This window comes from Mesoplodon mirus, assembly GCF_964341445.2.
Source record: "Mesoplodon mirus genome assembly, chromosome: 12".
In the NCBI taxonomy this organism is placed as follows: domain Eukaryota; kingdom Metazoa; phylum Chordata; class Mammalia; order Artiodactyla; family Ziphiidae; genus Mesoplodon; species Mesoplodon mirus.
Window position 1 is genome coordinate 4,056,535 of NC_138988.1, and position 21,808 is coordinate 4,078,342.

The window sequence follows — 21,808 nt, forward strand, 5'->3', positions numbered from 1 at the left end:
GAAGTGATCAAACCCACCCCACTGTCCAGCACTTTTTAAAAATTAATTAATTAATTAATTAATTAATTAATTTTGGCTGTGTTGGGTCTTCGTTTCTGTGTGAGGGCTTTCTCTAGTTGCAGCAAGCGGGGGCCACTCTTCATCACGGTGCGTGGGCCTCTCCTTGTCGTGGCCTCTCTTGTTGTGGAGCACAGGCTCCAGACGTGCAGGCTCAGTAATTGCGGCTCACGGGCCTAGTTGCTCCACGGCATGTGGGATCTTCCCAGACCAGGACTCGAACCCGTGTCCCCTGCATTAGCAGACAGATTCCCAACCACTGCGCCACCAGGGAAGCCCTGTCCAGCACTTTTTATATCCATCACATCTCTGATTCTTGGAACAGCCCAGGTTATTATTATCTTCCTTGACGGACGAGGAACAGGAGGTCAGGAGGGGAAAGAAGTCACCCATGGTCCCCCAGCCACTGGTGGCAGATTGATCGCCCACCTCCCTCACCCCCAGCCACCTCCTTTCTGGAGCCAGAAACCACCCAGAAAGACCCTGCTGCTCCCTGAAAGCCCTGCGTTCCCGGCCATAAATAAGTCCCCGGCTGCACCAGGTCCCTCCCCTTCCCTGGGCAATGTTTCACAGCAGGCTGGGGCTGGATGGCTGTGGAGGGAAGGGAGGCTCGCCGACAGCATGAGTTATGGGCTCCGGGAAGCCCATTCGTCACTGAAGGGAGAGAAGTTAACTCGAGCTTATTAACTCTACACGTTTATTATTCACATTGATCACCCAGCAGACAGCACCTGCCACCCCACCCCAGAACCGCAGTGCATTCTGATCACAGGATGGTGTTGTGGCTAGGGGGACTCCCGAGTCCCCAGGAAATGCAGGTGGAGCACAGCCACCTGCGCTGCCCCTTCTAAGAGGCAAGGAGGGTTTCTCATCAGTGGCCTGTCACTCGTCTGCTCCCCACACATCTGCCAGCCCGTGTTTCGGGCCAGGCTCTGAGCCGGGAGCTGGGACGCCGGGGATGCACAATCTGACCCCGTCTCCACCATTACGGGCTGGCCACCAGGCAAAGGAGGTGGGACAGCCTGGTGGTTGGGAGCCCAGCCTTGTGGTCTGCCCGTTTTGATCTCCAGTTCCACCACTCAGCAGCAGGTGACCTTTCATTTAAGTCCTGTGACTTTTCAGAGACTCCATTTGTCATCTGTAAAGTGGGGACATGCTCATTCACTAGACTAATATTTATTGAGTCCCTACAGAAGCGAAAGACTCACTGCCCTCAGAGAATTTGTATTTGGAGATGGAGACAGACATAAAGCAATTGAAGAACATAAATAGAGTCATTTCAGATAGTGGCAAGTGCCAGGAAGAAAATAACCTGGGTCACCCTGTGGAGAGTGACTAGCAGCATTGAGGGGATATGGGTGGGGTGCCCTGGCCTCTCCAAGAAGGTGGCGTTTGAGCTGAGACCTGAATGATGGGCAGGAGGCAGCCAGGGAGAGAGCTGGGCCAAGGGAGAGGGAGAAAACTGCAAGGACACTAGCCTTGCTTGGGCAAAGATGTGCGTGGGGACAAGAGAAGAGGCTGGGGTGCCTGGGAGTTCAGTGAGAGGGCGGGGAGGAGAGAGACGGGGGCCAGCAGCTGATGTAAGGACTTCAGATTTCATTCCACTGGCTGGTTTTAGGTTAAAAGAGTTGTTAGGGATATGCCCATACTTGACCTCCCTCCATGGCTGTTATGAAGTCCAGTGGACACTGGGTGCCACGGTCTGATCCCTGTTGCAGGACAGTGCCCCCTGTCCCTCAACTGCAGTGATAATGGCTCCTAGTGGCTGACAGCTGCTGCCCCTCTCCTGGGCATTGCCCTTGGCTGCCACCCTTCTCCAGGGCCCCCTCCCCTCAAGGTGGGGCTAACTCTGTGGTGCTCTTGGCACTCCAGAGCTGTGCCAAGGCCCGTCTCCAGCCAGGACCACAGCCTCACTTGGCGTTTTGCCTTTGCCCTCCCTGTATCCCTCACTCCTGCTGAGAGCACTTCTTCAATAATTCACATACACCTGGATCCCTGACTTGGGCTCTGCTTCTAGGGGACCCAACCTAAGACACGAGGATAGATCCAGCAGTGACTGTAAAGGCTGAACCCAAGGCCTGCCACGCAGTGGTAACTCAGGGTGAGCAACTTGTCTGGTTTCACCAAGTCATCCATGGTTTTAGCACTGAAATTCCTGCTTTCCAGGAAACTCCCTGGTCCTGGGCAAACCAGGATGGTTGCTGGCTGGTAACTGCTTGATAAGATACATTCATCCATTCAGCAAATACCACTTGCTGTGAGCCTGTGCCTGGTTCTGTCAGTGGAGCCATGGCAAGGTCCAGCCTCACGGAGCTCACAGTCCAGCTGCAGGAGGCTGGCAATATCATCAGACGCTTACTCAGGCCTGCAGGTCAGGAGAGCAGTCCTTGAAGGGGGAGGAGTTGCTGCCCGTGAATGAGGAGGGGTGTTCAGGAGAGCACCCACCTCGGGGAGCTGATGGTCAGGAAAGCCCAGAGCTTCAGATCTCCAAATGCAGAGAGAGGGCGCGAGAAGCAGGTTCTGCGGTGCCACCAGCCATACCCTCAGCTGCTCCAGGAAACAGGAAAGCCCATAATGCCTGCAAATCAAAAACTTCTTTGGAGAGAGTCCTCTGGGGCCACTGAGTCTCCTGGGCCATCAGTCAAGGCAGTTAAGACAGGACTGGGAACCCCCCGTGAGCCTCACAATAGCTCAGACAAGTGGATCTAGTATCTCCATTTTACGGACAGGGAAACCGAGGCTTAAAGAGGAGTCATCACTTGCCCAAAGTCACCCATCCAGTGAGTGGTGAAGCCTGGGAGGGGTCCCAGGGCTCTCAGGCTCCACAGCCACTAGGCCACCTCATTAATTCCAGAAGACAAGGAAGGCATTACAGCCTACATTTGATTCATCCCTTTCAACACTCCCCTTTCATCCACTCTCTGATTCTAGGGGGAAGTGGATGAAAGTGCAGGTCCCAGAGCAAGCCTGCCTGGGTCCAGACTCCAGCCCCATCATCCCTCTCTGCGCCTCAAGGGCCTCGTCTCTCAAAGAGGGGATCACAAGAGCACCTCCCTCCAAGGCTTCTTGTGAAGATTAAACGAGTTAATATATGGACAGCACTTAGAGCAGAGACTGGCACACTGTCTCAGCTATTATTGCTTTTTTTTTATTACCATGACTTAGTACAAGCAAGTCATAAAAATGAAACATTGGAAACAACCTAAATGTTCAGCAGTAGAGGAGTTATTAAGCAAACCATGATTATCTATTTCAGTGGACACAACATTGATTAAGACAGGTGGCCTTGGCACAGAAATAGACAACTAGACTAAGAGAACAGAACAGAAAGTCCAGAACTAGACCAACATGGGTGGCATCACCAGATTTATGACAACGGAGACACTGCAGTGGAGTGGAATAAGGATGATGAATTTTAAATAAATGCTGCTGGATTGGTTGAGTATGCACATGGGGGAGAAAAAGATCCTTGACCCCTACCTCACGCCATACACTCATATCTGCTTCAGTGAACTCCAAGCAGCCGTCAACTTGACCAGAACATTGGATCTGTGTAAGTTTCCCTAGTCCTGCACTTTGAAGAAGGTAATCTTATGAGAAGATGTGAGAACTTGGAATAATAAAGCCACTTCAAGAGCATGCACAGACACTGATGAGGAAGGCAAGGTGAATTTCGGTGGCATCAGTGGCTTCATGTGAATGAAAATTTTGGTTGTGATGGTTATCCTTTCAGTAAAGTGATGGACAGTCCTTTATTTTGAAGTTTTCTCACATAATTCACCCAGTCCAAGGTAATCACAGGAGTAGGAAGATGAATTTTAGGCAACAAGTAGTCAATAAGAAAGTTCCGATTTCCTTTGGAGAAAAAGGAAAACATGTTTTGTTGTCCCCCGACAGCGAGATGGAAAAAAATAAAATAACCAAGGGAAAAGTCACCCCACGCTTTCCTTGTGGCCGTGGGCCCCCACCACCGTTGGCGCCGCGAGGAAGTCGAAGGTTGAGTGAGCAAAACATGTTTTCCTTCGGCAGGACGTCTGTAGGAACTGTTGGAATCAATTATTGGGAAACACAAAAATAAAATAAACTTCAGCCTGTGGTAAACATTACCCCTTCTTTCTGGGATCAGGAAAACAAAGGTCAGGATTGGGGTCAACATGGAACAGTGGGCCAGCACGCCAAGCAGGAGGCCACGACCTGGGCTTTGGTGAGGCCTGGCGAGGCGGGAGCCTTCCTGAGCCTCAGTTTACCCAGCTGCAAATTCATGATCAGGCGTCCATCTCACAGAGTTGGGGGAACTCACTACTCAATGAATGTGTACTTGGCTCCTACTCTGTGCCAGGCTGTGGGCTGGGCACTCGGAGGTGCTGTTTTTGCAGTGCTGGTGTGCACAGGGCCAGCTTCATGGGTGTGCGGCCATCGCAGCCGCATGGGGACCCACACTCAGGAGGGCCCCGTGCTTGGTTTAAACCCCCATGTTCCACTGTCACCATTTGGAATTCTTAATTTTTAGACGAGAGGCACTGCATTTTCATTTTGCACTCGGCCCCCAATTGCACGGCCGGTCCTAGCTGTGATGCTTTTCGCTTGCTCCCCGAGTGTGTCTGACCCCCCAGGTTCCCTCCAAGGCTTGGCACAAAAAGGGTGCCCATAAATGGGGTTGAAATGAATGTCAGAGGAAAGGCCGGGGTTACAAATACTGCTCTCCCACCCGCCCCACGTGTGCCCTGGTCACAGGGAACCCCTCAAACCCTCATCAGTGCTGCGACTGCCACTGTTTGGGGGGAAATCATCTCCATTTTGGTTGGGGAGATCCTGAGTTAAGTGCAATGGGAAAAGCACCAGCCGTGTGGTTACAACAGACCTGGGATCACAACCATCTGCTGCTCGCTGCCTATGTATTCCCAGGCAAATTTCTTGGCCTCAGTTTCCTCATCTGTAGAATGGGTATAATCATACCTGCCACACAGAGTGCCTGTGGTGATTAAACATAACATGTCAAGCACCACAGCTCCACCAGTTTGAGGAGGCACTGAGCCCACATCTATGTAGGCAGGAGTGTCTGCCACCTGAGGGAGGCAAATCATCCTCGGACTTTAAGAGTTTGACTGGACCCCAGAGCAAAGTCTGGATGCTGCTGCCTGTTCATTAGTAAAGTGTGAACAAATTTTATTTATAAATAGTTAAAAATTAGTTAAACTGTCAAGTCAGTGAGGAGTGGCATGTGGGTTAGACCTTCACAAACAATAAAAGACATCAAATTCTAATTGATGGCCTACTTTGTGCCAGATACTTCTTTACTAGTAATACTCAGGAATAATATCTAACATACTGAGCGCATGTTACATAACAGACACTGGGCTAAGCACTGCAGGGTCATCATCTTACTTCGTCTCCCCTAGTGGGTACGTGCGGTAGGTGCTAGAAATGCCCCATCTTATAAATGAGGGGGACACCCAGAGGGACAAGGACTTGCCAGGAGCTCAGGGCTGGGAGATGGGGCGGGGGTTGGGGCTCAAACCCCAGTGTGTAGTCCACACCCTCGTCCCAAACTCTGAGCTGTCAGGCTCTGTCCCCAGCTCATACTGTGAGATCATCAGAATTTGTCAGACCATGTGCTGAAGGTCCCCTCCCTCACACACTGTCCCCTCCCTAGGGGCTCCCCTGAGCTGGAGAGGATCAGGCTCCAGCCTGCAGCCCCCCTGCCAGAAGGCAGCTTAGGAGGCAGCTCCTGCGGGGTACCATGTGTGCTTTCTGCAGCTTCTTCTAGAAGGATGGAGACCCCCAGTTGTGGGGCAGTGCACTGGTGCCCAGAGCGCTGAGTGTTTTCATGGTGTCGGATTCATTTCTCTAAGTGTCTGGATTTCAGGTAGAGGAGGCTCACCCCAGAAGTTGATGGTGTCCATGACAGGCGGTCACATTGCCTCTGGGTCCCTCCGCATGGGTGCACATGCGCTTATTAAGCTAATTAACATGGTCCTTGCAGAGCCGCTCCCCCGCCCTCTGCCACCAGCCAGCAGAGGGGCAGAGCTCCATTCCGGAAAATAAATCAGGAGTCGGGCCTGGTGGCTCATCCAAATGCCTCTTTTAAAATCGCCAGCCTTGCGGGTGCATTGGGGAAGGTAACATTGCCACCCCCATTCCGCAAAGATGTCTCACAAGGGGAGGAGAGCCCTGTGAGGACATGAGCTCCCTGTCCCTGGGGTAAGTCAAGAGCAGGTAGGAGGTCAGAGGTCGGAGGTTGGAATCGACTGCCTGGCAGGCCTTCCCAGGGCTGCGCCAGCTCGGCAGGGCAGGGTGTGGACATGTTCATGCCCCCTCAGACACTCCACACCCTGAGATTATCAATGGACAGGGTCTCAGCTGATGACCCAGTTGGAACTTCAGGCTTTTTGGCTGGAAAGGATCCCTGTGCTCCTCCCAGCCCAGTCTCCACTCACAGTGCGGCCTCCACAGCCTCAACCCCGTGTTTCCCAAAATGAAGACTCTCCACCTCAACCTCAGGGAGGCTTAACTCACTGGGCCTGGAATGGGGTTTTGGAGTTCACGCTTTAACCAGCGCAGAGGGTGCTTCAGTCCAGGAAGTTTGTGTTCACCTATGTTAACCCAATGATGTGGCTGATGGCAGTAGCCTTGACAAAGCCCTGGAGATTTTTCAGAAAGTCAATCACCTTTTCTCATCTGTGCGTGAGGCCCCTTTCAGCTCTGCGGAAGGTTAAGGAGAAAGGCACAGGCCCCTGGGTTTCCCCTCAACTCTGCCCCCTCCCAGCTGTGTGGTCTTGGGCTCAAGACTTTGCTTCTCTGCGCCTCAGTTACCTCATCTGAAAAATGGGGATAATGATACATCCCTCCCAGTGCACGAGTCCCCTACACAGTTCTTGGTGATTGTTAACATTCGTGAACAAAACTAGTTCCTTACAGGGCAGGCATTTAATTTAACCCTTGCTCCCCTCACCTCCAACCAACTCCTCTTGAGAGCTGCCTTCCTGGCCGAAAGAACACATCTCTTCAGACTGTGGAGGTGAGCAGGGGTTTGGTGATAAGGCCCAGGAAGGGGGGCCTCTGTCACTATCGTCCCTTCGGTACGCAGCAGATGTTACAGTGGCTCTCACTGTGTGCCAGGCTCTGCTCCGGGCGCCCTGCCCTCCCTGAGCTGTCGTACCAGGTGGGGAGACGGACACCACACAGGGAAACAGATAAATCCTGAGACGATCTCAGATATAGGTAAGTGCAGGCGAAGAAGGGTAAGGGGATGCTGAGGGACTGGAGGGGTGGGGTTGTCTCTGAGAAGAGGTGACATTGGAGACCTGGCGGATGAGGGGGTCAGCCCAGCCACGTGAGCAATTGGGAAGGCATTTTAGAGAGCAGGAAAAGTCCCAGGGGCTGGAGGGAGCCGGGCAGGGTCTGGGATGGAGAGGAAGGCCAGTGTGGCCAGAGCCCAGGGTGGTGGGAGATGGGGTGGGAAGGGGGCGTGGTGAGGCAGGGAGTGTGGGATCTCGAGAGGCCGCGGCGAGGAGAGCAGCCTCTGCCACAGTGCGGGAGCTGCGTCCACCGCATCCTCCTCGCAGCCCTTGGATGTCCGAGGGAGGTAGGGTGGGTGTGTCCTGGTGGGCCGTCAAGGAAAAGGCTGGGCCCCTGAACGGTGGCAGCAGTGGGGCAGGTCATGAAGTCCCCGCCCTGCCCTGCTCCCCAGCACCAGCACAGATGGTGTCTCCCCATGACTCAGGTCTCTCCAGGGTCCTGGGCAAGGTCCCCCCAGGAAATACACCATTCAGAGTCCCTGTCACTCTGTGTGTCCGCACAGCCAGAGGCAGATCTTTAAGCATGCGAGTCAGAACGTGCCCGGCCTGCCTCACCCTCCTTGGCTCCGCCTTGCTCTGAGGATAGACCCAAAGGCTCTCTGCTCCCCCCCTCCCCCGCCCCTGTGCCTCGCTGATCCCCAGATAGCACACCTGCTGCCCCGCTGCCCGAATGCTCCCCTCCCCCACCTGCAGCCCTGGTCATTCCCTGCAAGTCTCTGCTCTGCACGGACATGTGGGCCTATTGACCTTCTGACCCCCGTCTACACACTCAGCCCATGAGGCAGGAGGTTGTCGTTCATGTCATTGTCGCTGCCATCAGGGCCTAGAACAGCTCATAGCACAAGCGAGTACGCGCTGGACGAGCGGGGAACTCAGTGGACGCTCACAACAGCCCCGCACCGTTTCCTGTTTCACAGGTAGAGAAACTGAGGCTGGAAGGTTCAGTCACCTGCCCCAGGTACACAGCCAGCCCAGCCAAGATTTCAACGGAGACAGCTGACCTCAGACCCCACCGTGTGCCATGCCTTTGCCCTCGGAGTTGAACTCCACGTTGACATCCATCTGATGGGTATGAAGTCCCAGCCCTGCCCTGCCCTCAGAATGGTGGTGAGACTTGGAGGATGTCACCTGTACAGTGCCACACCCACAAGGGGCTGGTAAGAAGGGGCCTCAGCCAGGCCTGACCTCAGAAGGGTTAACATGGCCTCTTTGTCCCATGGTTGCCATGGGGACAGTTCCTGTCCTTCAGGAAGCAGGGAGAGCAGTTTCCTGTTTTGAAGAAGGCTCGAGGGCTGTTTTCCTCCAATCAGCCTGCCCAAAGAGGGACAGGAAGCCTAGCGCCGGGCCACCCCTGCTGCTGGGTGTGTGGTGGAGCCATGCCCACGCCCAGCCAGCCAGGAGGGGCCGTTGTGGAAATGCGGCCTCAGGAAAAAGCCAAACGGGCAGCAGAAGGAAAAAAAATGGCTGGCCGGAAGAGGGCGGTCACTTCCTCCACAGACCCTGGATCCCACCCAGTGGTGATAAAAACTCCGAGTGGCCCTGCCCAGCCTCAGACTCCCCTCCCCCAGAGCTCAGCCCTTCCTTGGGGAGTCAAAGGCCTGCTGCACAAAGGCTTTTGAGGCCCCTGCTCGTCCCTCTCACCCATCCCTGCACACTGGACACATCAGCCTAACTGGGCTACTGACCCCCAGTTCCCACTCCCACCCGCTGTATGGCAGGCCCTTTCCTGCTCCCCTCTGCTTGTGTGATTTTTTTCCAGGGTGCAGAGCAAAGCTTGCCTCCTCCTGGAAGCCTTTCTCGCATGCGTTTGAGCCCTGCGACCATGGGTCAGGAACATTCATAAATTTAGGCCTAGTCTCTCTTGGGGTCCCTGCCCCAGCCTCCTTGGGCCATCCTACCTCCAGACTTGTCCCTCTGGCTCCCCTCCCACTCCGGCTACAACACAGGTCTGGCCATGTCACTCCCTCCCCCAGAAGCACTCTAAGGCTCCCCATCACCAGCAGGGTAAAGTCCAAACTCTTTGGCCGGCCATTGGAGAGTGTGTCCAGAGCACACTTCTCACCTCGCTCCAATCCTGCCCTCCTCTTCCATCCCCACAGGCTGTACCCTCACCTGGAATGGCAACCCTACCCCTCCACCTGTAAATGCCACTTTAAAGCCCAGCCCAATGTCACCTCCCCTCCTCTAGCCCCTCAGCCCGTTCAATCTTCTGCCTTCACCCCTAGCTCTACTGTGTCACTGTTGGCTGACCCAGGCCCTTTTCTCAGACCAAGCCATGAGCTCTTCAAGGACAGGAAAGGGAAGAGAGAGGGGAAATAACATCCTTTCATCCTCACCATGACCCCGAGAAAAAGGTCTCATTGTTCCCATTTTACAGAGGACAAAATTGAGGTGCACAGAGGCGAAGTGTTCCCCACCCCCCAAGGCCACAGAGCCAGTGACTGGTGAAACCAGGGGCCTTCAGGACCCCCGCCCCTCCCTCTGCTCGTGCCTGGCCGGGTGTGTGCAGTGGGGTGGGGGTGAGGGCCCGGTCTTTGGGGCACAGGAAGGGAGGGGCGGCCTTGCTAAGCCGAGTCCACCCCGGCAGGTGTCTGGCTCAGATCTGCCCACCCCTGGAGCCAGGAAGGCAACTCAATTACTTTCCAGGGGGAGATAAGCCCTGAAGCTGATGATGTCGCAGCCGAGGCGTTGTGGGGTGAGCAGTCCAAAAGCACAAAGAGGCTGCAGGGCCGGGGTCACTTCCGTTTCATAACATGCATTTTATCCCCGGAGACAAAAGGCATAGAGCTGCTCCTCGTGGAAACCGGGAAACCAGGGGGACTCTGCTACAGAGAGGGATGCGAAGGTAGCTGGGCTTGGGCCCCAGCTTTATGGAAGCGCCCCCATCTCAGTGGGAAACAAAACCCCGATCGTTCCCCCACCCCGGGCCAGGAAGCAGGGTCCAGGCTGCCTCCCCGTGCTCCTGAGGGGCTCCCCCGTTGCCCCCTCTCACCCATCCCAGTATACAGAGGCTGCTCAGTAAATGCTCTCTCCCATCCCTCTCCTGCTCTGATCGCGGGGTGTGCATGCCCCAGTTCCCGGTGTACTTTGTTTGTAAGCATTTATTGAACACCAACTCTCTACTAGATGTTCAAATGATAATGATCATTTCTTGAGCACCTTCTGTCTTCCCTTCTCCCCTCCTGAATGCTTTAGATAATTCATCTTATTTAATGAGCAGACACAATGATCATATCCTTCACAGGGCAGCAGTGTGTTGAAGTGGGTAAGAAAGCCAGCCGCAGAGCCAGGGTGGAATCCCCACTATTCACTAGCTATGTATCCCTGGGCGAATGCCTCAGCCTCTCTGTGCCTTGGTAGCCTTGTCTGTAACAGGGGTAATAACATTGCCTACTTCAGGGGCAGGAGGAGTTTGTTTTTTGGGAGGAGTAAATGAGCTAATATATGCAAAAGACTTACTGAATGCACCAAATAAGCGCTCAGCACATACTAGCTACCAATGGGGAAGCTGAGGCTGGGACCTGCCCTCCCGCCCAGGTCACACCCAGGTCAGTGTGGCTCCTGACCACTGCGCTCTACCGCCTGTCTGGGAGGTTTGGCCGTGGAGCTCACAGAGCCTGGGCGCTCTCTGTTTCTGGAGATCACATCCAGCTTCGGTGCTGGCTCTGCTTCAGGCAGGCGGGAACAGGGAGCTGAATTTCAGTGGTTTTGATCTGAGGTGACTTAAGTTGTATGCAGAGCTCCACATCATTCCGACTTGGGCCTGGATGTCAGGGGGTGTGGATCCCAGCACTGGAATCCCCTGACTTACCGTAGGATCCCAGGCCAGTTATTTTTCCCTCTGGACCTCAGTTTCTCTGTCTGTCAAGTGGGCATAACACCTACCCTGGGTGGCTCATGTCTGCTGAGAGGAGCAAGTAAGATGGTGAGTGATTTGGAAAGCATGAAATCTAGGCAGACTTTGTGCCCATCACAGAGAAAGCAGTATAGCCTGGTAGTTAAGAACATGTTCTCAGAGTGAAGTGGGGGTGAGTCCTGGCTGGGCTGGAAGGGCAAGTCACTTCCCCAGTCTGGGCCTCAGTTTTCCCAAGTGTGAAATGGGGAGATAAGAAACACTTAATAGGGTTCTTGGGAAGAGTATGTGTGTGAAAGGCTCAAACCCAGAGAGATGATGGTCGTCACCCCCCACTTGGTTATTGACCGCATCCCTGAGCTCAGTGAGTGGTTATAGCTCAGTTCCATAAGGACTAAACAAGTCCAACCACCAGTTGGACATAGCTCCGGATGTTTGGAAAGCCCTCTGGTCTTTCCCATCCATTTTCTTGTATTAGGAAAAGCAAACAAAGGAATAAGCGTTTCAGCTTCACGGCCCATCACTCCACACCACCGTGTGGTTTCAGCTAAACAAGTTCAGACCTGGCTTTTTTTTTCCCAACTGCCCTTGGTGCTATAATCGTTTAACGTAGACTTTGCTTAGCCTCAAATCCCAAATTCAACAGTCGTGGCAAGGTCTTAGACAAGCACTGAGGTCTCTTCCTGCCCTCCCTCTTCTTTCCACAGGCCCTACAGCAAAGGGTAAGCTGGCTGTTGATTGAATTATCTGAGCCTCCCTCTCCTGCTCCTGCCTTGGGGGTCCTAGGTTCTTTGGGTTTTATTGCTAATTCCCAGAATTGATCTTAACTTTTAAAACATATTTTCTTCTTGCATCAAATATTGAAGTGATTGATCCACTCACTCATTTGTACCCATATTCAAACGGACACCTCCCACCCTCTGTACCTCCACCTCCGTCACCTCCTCTAAGGCCACCATCTCCACCACATCCATCAAATCCATAACCTCCATCCACCTCGTCCTCCACCACCTCCGACTACATCACGCCTTCCACCTTAACCGTGATGTTCACAGCTACTTCTATCCTGTCACCACCTCGCCCTCCCCCTCGTCCTTCGCCTCCAACATGACCTTTCCTACCTCCGCCATCACCTCCATCATCATCTCCACTGCTTCCACGCAGGGATCCATAAAGTTTATGAAGGGTCTAAGTAACACAAATTCTGCCATTGATTTCCTATTTCAGAGGCAAAAGGTTTTCCCCACAAAAGGCTGGAGGCTTAAGGACTCTGTAGTGGTTCAGAGACGAATAAGTCCTTTGAAAGGATCAAATTCATTTCTGAATTTGGAGAAACTGAGGTACACCTTAGGCCCTTGCCTGAAACGCACATAATCTGATTCTATACTGTGGGCATTAAAAGATAAAAACAAGACAAAACCTACAAACTTGGTCAGCTATATGGAAGTGCTTGGTGAGTGCAAAAACATAAGATTTTTCATAATGACAGGAAACAAGAGTTTCACCTCCCCAGAGCCTTTCCACATTATCTAGCTGAAATGTATTGATTCCTGTCTTCAGTATGTGTGCATTGAACATCCTCTGTGTCAGGCACCAACTGGCTCATGAAACAATTCAAATCAGACCTTCATACAAGTTTTATATTTTTAGTGAGCACCTAATATGCACCAGGAGTTCTGCTGGGTGCAGGCCCCCAGATATCCAGAAACCTACCCACCTTCCCATAATGTATTAACAAGGAGACAGAGGTCAGAGGATTAAGTTCTCACCCCAGTGAGAACCTGGGGAAGTCTCTTCTCTACTTCTGTGGACTTTGGCAGCACATCTGGCCAAAAAATAATGGGATGAGTTATCCAAGGCAGTGTTTCTCCAGATGTATAAACAGATCACCTGGAGGTCTTGTTAAAATGCAGGTTCTAGTTCAGTAGGGCTGGGGTGGGGCCTGAGATTCTGCATTCTTAAGAAGCCTCTGAGTGCTGCTGTTGCTGGGCTCCACAGACGATGCTCAGAGAAGTAAGTGTTTCATCTGTGCAATGAAAACATATGGTTATCTGGGACTGCCTGGACCAAACGCTGGACCAAAGGCATCTAGGTTCAGGGAGGACAGCCAAGGCTGCGAAATGCCTCGTGGCCGTTTGGAATTCTGCCTCCTCACAAGCTCCCAGCACAGCTGGTCAAAGTCACAAAAATTTTAGCCTCTGCCACCTTCAGTCCCAGAAAACCAAAGTGATCCCAAACAATAGTCTGAACCTCTGTCCCAGGCCCTTATTTTTGTGGACAACACATATTTTTTGAAGACCTACTAAGTGCTGGGTTCTTTATTAGATGCCAGGGCTGCAGGGTTAAGCAGAGCAGACACAGCTCCTGCCCTGGAGTCATCACCCTGGCATGGGGCCATTTCTGAGCCTTTCGTCCCCAAATGAGGGATAGGAATGGATGGTGGTGGTGCAGGGGGATATGTTCCATGTCCCTCCCCCCACCTACTCCCACATAGTAGATATATTGGCTGAATTGCCTAAGTGAATTGAGGTGCCCCAGCCCCACACCCTCCCACAGAGTGCTGGGGTTGCTGCGAGCCTACACCCTGGCACATAGTGGGCTCACAACCAAACTACTAAATGACCAAGCCACACCTTGAGCTGGGTCCTGGAGAGGCAGACATGGGACAGCCAGGGCAAGAACAGTCAGGAAAGCTCATGTGAACTCTTAGTTTACTCGGTTTCCTCAAATGTAAAATGGGAAGAATTTTGATACCGGCTTCATAAGGTTGTGGTGAGGCTTAAACGAGTAAATATGCAGGTACAGAGCTTAACACCTTGCCAGGCCCACAGTAGGTGCTCTATAAGCACTGGCTGCCAGTTATAGATGAGAGACATGACCCTTGCCCTCATCTTTCAATGGCTGATGGAAGGAAGCCCTTGGTATGGCTTTCAAAGCACGCCTCACCTCAACCTTCTGTGCCTCTTATCAGATGTTGCCACCCTCCATTTCCCTGCCTTGCCAAACCACTCACTGGCTCTTCCATCAGGCCATGCCTTTTCACACGTCTAAGTCTCTGCCCAAGCTACTCCCTCCACCTGAAAGGCCTTTTTTTTTTTTTTTTTTTTTTTTTTGCTGGAACCCTCTCCACTCAGGGGCCACCTCTTGAGTTCCCACAAGCTCCTGTCCCCATCCCAGCACTTGTCCGGGGAAGCAGAACTGCCTATGTTTGCATGGCCAATCCAACGGGTGCTCAAGGGTGAAGGCTTGAGTCATCCGTGTCACCCAGCATCAGGCCTGGGCCCAGCGAGGTGCTGGCTGGTGAGCGCTGAGTGGACAAAGGCTCCTCATCTACCAGGTCTCCCTTTCAATGTCACCTCCTCAGGGAGACCTTCCTTGATCACCTGTTCTCTACTCCAGAGGTTCTCAAACTAGCTTGCATCGGAAGGACCTGAAGGATTTGTTAAACACGGGATTTCTGATTCAGTTAAGTCTGGGGCGGGCCCTGAGGATTTGCATTTTTAAAAATTACTCTGCCCCACGACCCTGGTTTATCTCCCTCAAGTCACCCATCACCCTCTGAAACGATGTTTATTGCTTATTTGTCTTGTGTCTCCACTGACATCCCATTTAAGCTCCACTAGGGCAAGAATTTGGGGCTGTCTTGTTCTGCGCTCAGCACGGTGCTGGGCCCAGGACTGAATGAACGCCCGAGGTTGAAAATAAAGTGATAGACGGTCCGCTGGGCAAAGGGACCAGGAAGTCCCCAGAAACCCAACTCGCCAGCTTCACCCCGCCCCTCCCATCCTAATGCCTTGAACCTCGCGCAGCTCCCCGAGTCCCCACGGCCATGGCCCCTTTAAATGTGCGCGGGGACGCCTCGCCCCTCGGCTCCCTCGATCCCTGACAGAGCAGAAAGGGGAGAAAAAAAAAAAAAAGGCTTCCTCTCCGGGAGCGGGAGGAAACGTCTAGGAGGGGGCGGAGGGGCAGCGGCGGCAGCGGCGGCACGGGCAGCAGCGCGGCGGCCAGAGCGCAGCGTGCGCGGAGCTGGGAGCCGGGAGCGGACGCAACACCGCGCGCTGTCCCAGCCGCTGCCCCCGGCCCCGCCCCCGGAGGCTCGCGCCCTGCGCCCCGCTGGCCCTGCGCGCCGCGCGGAGTCCTGAGTGAACGCGACGCCGCGCGCCCCGCGTTCGCGCCCCTTCCCCTCCCTGCCCCCCGCCCAGCCCCGCCCAGCCCCGGAGGCTCGCACCCCCCAAGCCCCCACTTGCCCTGCGCGCTGCACGAAGTCCGGCGCACGCCGGGGGCGGGGCAGGCGCCAGGGGGTGCGGGCCCCGCGGGGCGGCCATGGAGTGAGGCGGCGCGCGGACTCGTGCTCGGAAGGACGGACGCACCGACGGGCGGCCCCTGGCTCCCCGCGCTGGAAGATGAACAGAGCAGGTAGGAGGCTCCGCGCGACCTCAGGCGCCGAGGGACGCGCGCGAGGGGCCCCCGCCAGGCGCTCCAAGTTGTAGCCCGCGGGGCGCCGGGAGCGAGCTGCCGAGAAACCCCCGACCTTCCCACTCTGCTCTGGCTCTCGGCCGAGGTATGGGCGGGTCACGAGTGCCCTCGCCGAGGAGGACGAGAACATAGGGGCCGCTGCCCCTGTCCGAGACGCCCAGCCTCGGGGACGCACCCTCGGTCTCGGCGAGGCCGCACCCTGGCCACGTACGGCCGTATCCCGCTCCCACCGCGGTCCCGGTATTGAGGGTCCCCTCGCAGCGGGGAATGACGCGCCCTTCGCAAAGGCGACTTGGTCGCGCCCCTAAATCCTCACTCCTGCTCCTCGGGGTCCCCTTCAGGCCCTCGCTGGCCCCTCAGAGGCCCCTCCTGGCCCACGGGAACCGTCTGAGGTCTTCACCACTGCGGAGTCTATTCCTGGTCCCTCGCTACTCCGAGGCGCGCCCTTTGCGGATTCTTGCTCCCTTCTCTCTTCTAGACGCCCAGACTTGGAGCTCGCTCTCCGAAGGAACTAAAAAGCCCTAAATTATCACACACACACACACCCGCAGCGCACCCCAACCTCCTGCAGTGCCGTGGCCCGGGGCCGCCTTTGTGCCTCCCCCAGGGGTCCGAACGCCTAGGGGACGCCAAGGCTGAGCCGCACTCCAGGCGTTCCCTCCCAAGCCCTTGCTTCTCTGCCCTCCAAATCTGCCTTTGCTAGGCCAGGGATTCCGTGAAATCCAGAATGCGTTTGACAGTAGATAGTGATTCCTCCAGAGGAGTGCCATTTAACAGGTTTATTAACTGAGAGAGATGGGCGGTGCCTGGAACCCAGTTCTCGGGTTCCTGACTCCTCCGCGGGGAGGGCAGAAAGTTCCCTCCTAGAGGCGAGTTTGCAAGGCAGCAGCCCCAGCTGACTTCATTTGCCTGACAAGGAGCGATTACTGCTCTTTTCATATTTTTCTCTTAGAATTTAGCAGAAGGCAGCTCTCTCTCCGACCAACACCCTTGTCCGAATCCGTACTCCAAAACACACATCCCTGAAGAAACAGGAAGCCACCATTTTGGCTGTCTTAGAACCATATCCTGCTGCCCTGAGTATGTGTAAAAAGTGTGTGTTTGTGTGTGTGTGTCGTGGGCTTTTTCTTTTTAAAATCTTTTTGATGAAAAAAGTCATTGTCTTAGGGGTGAGATGCAGATGGGAGACGTTTGGCTGGATTGATCTGACAAAGGAGAAACTTGGGGGCCTGGGAGTGTGGTAGCCGCCTCCCTGTGTCCAGGCCCTGTTTTGCTGGGCGTGTACGCACCTGGACAGTGAGTGCGTGTGGGTCGTAGGGTAGGGGGTGGGAGTGGGAGCAGGGATTCCCCTTTTGAGGAGTGGAAAAGGCTGGGGCAGGGTCTCAGCGCCCAGCCAGCCACTCCTTGTAGGAAGGAGGTGGACTGCTGCCTGATCTGGCACAGCCTGGACAGAGCCAGGCTAGCTCTTTCCTACACTCCTAATAAAACTCGCTTAAAACAATGGTGAGAGCCAGTCCAGAATTCCCACGTTTCCCTGCATGAGGCTTGGGCAAGCCCTCCCTTCTCTGAGAATCTGGGGGATGGAGTGAGCTGGAATACACGTAAAGGCAGGTTTGGTCCCAGGAAATCTGCCATCCAGCCATTTGCCTCCAGCATAAACCTGGTTACTTTTTCAGTGTGACGGCAGCCCTAGACCTCATATAATGTGCCAGGTTCTGAAGTTCCCGATCATGCAGCATAGTGGTTCATAGACTCCATGGGACTGAATCTCGTAACCACCATCCTCTTAGTTATTGTGACACAGCCAGTGTGTGGCAGAGCTGGGGTTGGAGTCCAGGTCTGTCTGAGCCGGGGACCCATGCTCTTCCCGCTCTGTCGTGGATCACTGGACTAGCCTAACAGCAGCCTAATTAGAAATCATCAGGCTTCGCTGGGACATTCCAGCAGGCGCCCAGCAATGAAAGTTAAATTAAGATGCAATTGGAAGGTGAAATTGGAAGATAATTACTCTTGGAACATACGGTTATGAGAGTTCCAGGGGGAGTATGGTGAACTGCAGTTGAAACAGACACAGGGGCTGAAGATGGGAATGTCAGGGGACGTCATCAGAAAAGCAGTGAGTTTAAAAGGCTGTCGTCGGCCAGAGCAAACAGAAGGCACTTACTGACTGGTTGGTGCCGTCCCCTCACTCTGCACACGTGGAAACTGAGGCTCAAAGAGGGGAGGGGACTTGCCCAAGGTCTCCCCTTCAGTTGAAGGCAGAGCCAGGAGTGGAGATCAGAGCTCCAACTCCCAGTCCAGTGCCCCTCTCAGTACCTCTTCTGATTTAAACTCCGCAGAGCTGGCAAGGGAACAGCAGTGTGGATGTGTGAGTGGCAGATATTTAATTAAAATAGAGAAAATATAAACTGGTACCAGGGGGCTGGTTGGGGATGATTTCTATCACCAGAAGCTCTTAAAAATCTCTTCCTCCTGTCACTGTGACTCCCCACCCCCAGTTAACTCTTGGTCTCTTGGCTCAAAGGGTATTCTGCATTCGAGTCATCCTCAGGTGTAGCAAATTGCCAGGAGGTTTTGGGAGTTGGTACCTCAGGGTGGGGAGGGTGTGCCCCCCCCAGGCTCTGTGTTACAGAGAGAGAGAGAGAAGGTTCATGCAGCAGCCGGAGGGACTCAGGAGGCAGCAGAGGGTCCAGCAGTTCCATCCATGCTGGGTTCTGGACAGGCAGAAAGTTAAGCTCAGCCCAGAGGAGGAAACCCCTGCTCTGATTTTTCTGTAATTGCCCCATCCCTGCCATTCTCTAAAGCTCAGCCAAACTGGACTCTTTACTCCCAAAGGGCTTGCATCTAACTGCCTCTGGGCCTCTGCACATTCTGTTCCTTCTGCCTGGAACACCCAACCTCTTGTTTTAAAATTTTTAATTTAATTTTTATTTTATATTGGAGTATAGTTGATTTACAGTGTTGTGTTAGTTTCAGGTGTACAGCAAGGCAGTTCAGTTATACATATATATATGTATCTATTCTTTTTCAGATTCTTTTCCCATATAGGTTATTGCAGAATAATGAGTAGAGTTCCCTGTGCTATACAGTAGGTCCTTGTTGATTATATATTTTATATATAGTAGTGTGTATATGCTAATCCGAAACTCCTGATTTTTCTTTCCCCCACCTTTCCCCTTTAGTAACCTTAAGTTTGTTTTCTAAGTCTGTGAGTCTGTTTCTGTTTTATAAATAAGTTCATTTGTATCATGTTTTTTAGATTCCACATATAAGTGATATCATACAATGTTTGTCTTTCCCTGTCCTACTTACTTCACTTGGTATGATCATGTCTAGGTCCATCCATGTTGCTGCAAATGGCATTATTTCATTCTTTTTCATGGCTGAGTAATAGTCCATTGTATACATGTACCACATATTCTTTATCCACCCCCCTGTCGATGGACATTTTGGTTGCTTCCATGTCTTGGCTATTGTAAATAGTGCTGCAGTGAACGTTGGGGTGCGTGTATCTTTTCGAATTAGGTTTTCTCTGGATATATGCCGAGGAAGTGGGATTGCTGGATCATATCCAACCTCTTTTTTGATTATTAAAATCCTCCCTGTCCTTCAGCATGCACCCTGGTGCTATCTGTCCCCTGGGTCTTCTCTGGGCAGAACTGGTCTGAGACCCTTGTACTGAGGGCAGGGGCTCTGTGTGGTTCCTCTTTGTGAGGGAAGCAGGGAGGGAGCAGACCTGGAAGCTCTCACACTCTTCATTTTCTCTCCTCCCTCTTCTCTCTCTCTTGCTGGCTCCTTCTCATAACCTTTGGGCCACTGGGTCTCCCTCCTGGGCCCTGCTGTTGTCTCTGCCCCCGCTCAGTCACTTGGTGGGCTCACCCGGCTCATGCCTTAATCCCATCTCTGTGATGGCTGCCTCCAGGCCTCTCCCGGGAACCCAGGCTGGTCCATCTGAGAGCCCACTGACAGTTCTTCTCGGGGCTGTGATAGGCAACTCAGATGTTACACGTGCCAATCGAAATTCTGGTTTCCTCCCCTGGCACCTGCAGCCTTCCCCAGTTCAGTTGGTAACAAATTCACTTTTCCAGTTGCTGTGACTCAAAACCTTCGTGTTGTCCTTGATTATTCTTTCTCTTACACCCCAAATCCAAACTGTCTGTAAATCCCACCAGCTCTACCTTCATATTTGGAATCTGACCTTTTCTTTCTTTCTTTCTTTCTTTCTTTTCTTTTTTTTTTTTTTTTTTTTACCACTTCCACTGCTACAAACTGGTCCAGGCCTCCATCTTCTCTGGCCTGTATTATCGCAGACGCCTCCTCCCTGCTCTCCCTCCTTCCATCCTCACCACTTCTGGTTCCTTCATCACACTAGCTGGAGAGTGCATGGCCTTCTGCTCAAGGCTAAGCAGCATCTACACTGTCTTTGTTTTGTTTATTGATATATCTGAAGAGTCTAGATGAGTGTCTGGCAAATAGTAGGTGCTCGATAAATATCTATTTAATGGCATTGGATTAAAGAAAACTGGATAGGAGCGAAGGAAAGCCAATCATTCACTTTATGATCACAGTTAGTCCTTCTAACTCAGCCTTAGGTGAGTTTCTCACCTGGTTAGCGGTCCCTGGTCTCTCTGAGGCCTGGTCTCCCTGGCCTCAGTTTTCCTGAGTTTTGCCTTTCTCTGCTGGGAGCCCTGAGTCTGCACTGTAGAAGAAATGCTCAGTGGCAGAAAGGTGGAGGCAGAGGTTCAAGGGACTGGACCAGGAAGCAAGAAACCCCCATTCTGGGACTTCCCTGGTGGTCCAGTGGTTAGGACTCCACGCTCCCAGTGCAGGGGGCCTGGGTTTGATCCCTGGTCGGGAACTAGATCCCACATGCCGCAACTAAAGATCCCGCATGCCACAAAGAAGATCTTGCATGCTGCAACTAAGACGCGGCACAACCAAATAAATAAATATATATTTTAAAAATCCTATTAAAAAAAAAACCATTCTACTGGGGCCCTGCGCTGGACTCGCTGAGTATTCCAGGCCAGTCACCCGCCCTTTCTGTGCCTCAGTTTCCTCATCTTTCAATGAGGGTTCAGACGAGGCCTTTCTGACTCTGGCATCCTTTGATCTCAGAGGGGATGTGGATGAAACGCCCTAAGCTCTAGAGCTGGGAGCAGGGCATGGACACTGTGTACCTGTCACTCCTTAGGGGCTCCTGTTGGGAAGGCATTTTCTTTCAGGATCACGCCTCAGACACCCACTGTAACCTTTCTCGAGGAGACGGCGCCCACAGATCAACAGCTTGATTGGATGAAGGATGGGGTGGCGGGTGGGAGCGATGCAGCCTAGGTGATGGTCATTTTTCATGACCTCTGTCAGGTCTCATGGTGTCCATGTGAAATACCACCTGTTAAGGATGAGAAGTGAGAGTCCCCACCCCCAAAGAATAATTTCATGCCAATGCCTGACACCTGATGTTGAGAGTGTGAAGCTCGTATTACATCATTTATCTGTGTAGAGCAAGACTTATACCAGGGGAAGATGTGGTGTAGGGAAAGACTGACTTTATTGGAACAATAATAGCTACTGCTTATTGAGAACACCTGTCCATGCAAAGTCCTGCTAATATATATCTTTTAATCTTCATAACAACCTCTTCATAGTAGGTGTTACTGTTGAACCCATTTTACAGATGAGGAATCTGAGAGTCAGTTTCATAGCTTATAAGTGGCAACGGCGGAATTTGAACCCAAATCACCAGGCTCCAAAGGCTTATTATTACCCTGTTACTCCACATTGACAGGTAGCTCTTTAAGCTCCAAATATTCGAGTTTTTTTTTAAACTAAATTGGACAGAAATTTTTCTAAATTAGGATATATTTGATTGCGTATGGAAACAAGAAGTTGGAAAGTCACTTCTTTTATCTTGAAGACTCTGGGTTATTATCCGGAAGCCAGTGGCTGGCCTGGGTGTTGGTGCGGATGAATGTAGGTGTGGGTTAGGGTGTTGATGCAGTGGTTGCTTTAGCCTTTAAAGTCTTGACAGCTGTGCCTCTTCTCTCCATTTCTTGCTGTTCGCGACCACATCTCACAACTGGCAGTGTTGCTGCTCTCACTGCACCTCCACCCCCCGCTAATT

The 21,808-nt window shown here is 52.8% G+C and overlaps 2 protein-coding genes across 3 annotated transcripts in view; both read left to right on the top strand.

Annotated features, from left to right (window-relative positions):
• Positions 1-8,101, top strand: part of LOC309813828 (uncharacterized protein C3orf20) — a gene marked incomplete at both ends in the record, with an annotated part of 33,406 nt that extends 25,305 nt beyond the window's left edge. Inside the window, one exon of the mRNA XM_082638952.1 lies at positions 7,998-8,101. Within this exon, the coding sequence (XP_082495078.1) occupies positions 7,998-8,101 (104 nt within the window). The remainder of the gene's footprint in view (positions 1-7,997) is intronic.
• Positions 8,102-15,475: 7,374 nt separating this feature from the next.
• FGD5 (FYVE, RhoGEF and PH domain containing 5) overlaps positions 15,476-21,808 on the top strand; it is a 115,808-nt gene continuing 109,475 nt past the window's right edge. For both annotated transcript variants that reach the window (XM_082637131.1, XM_082637132.1), the window contains exon 1: positions 15,476-15,624. In XM_082637131.1, coding sequence (XP_082493257.1) covers positions 15,612-15,624 — 13 coding nt within the window. In that variant the 5' untranslated portion in view covers positions 15,476-15,611. The remainder of the gene's footprint in view (positions 15,625-21,808) is intronic.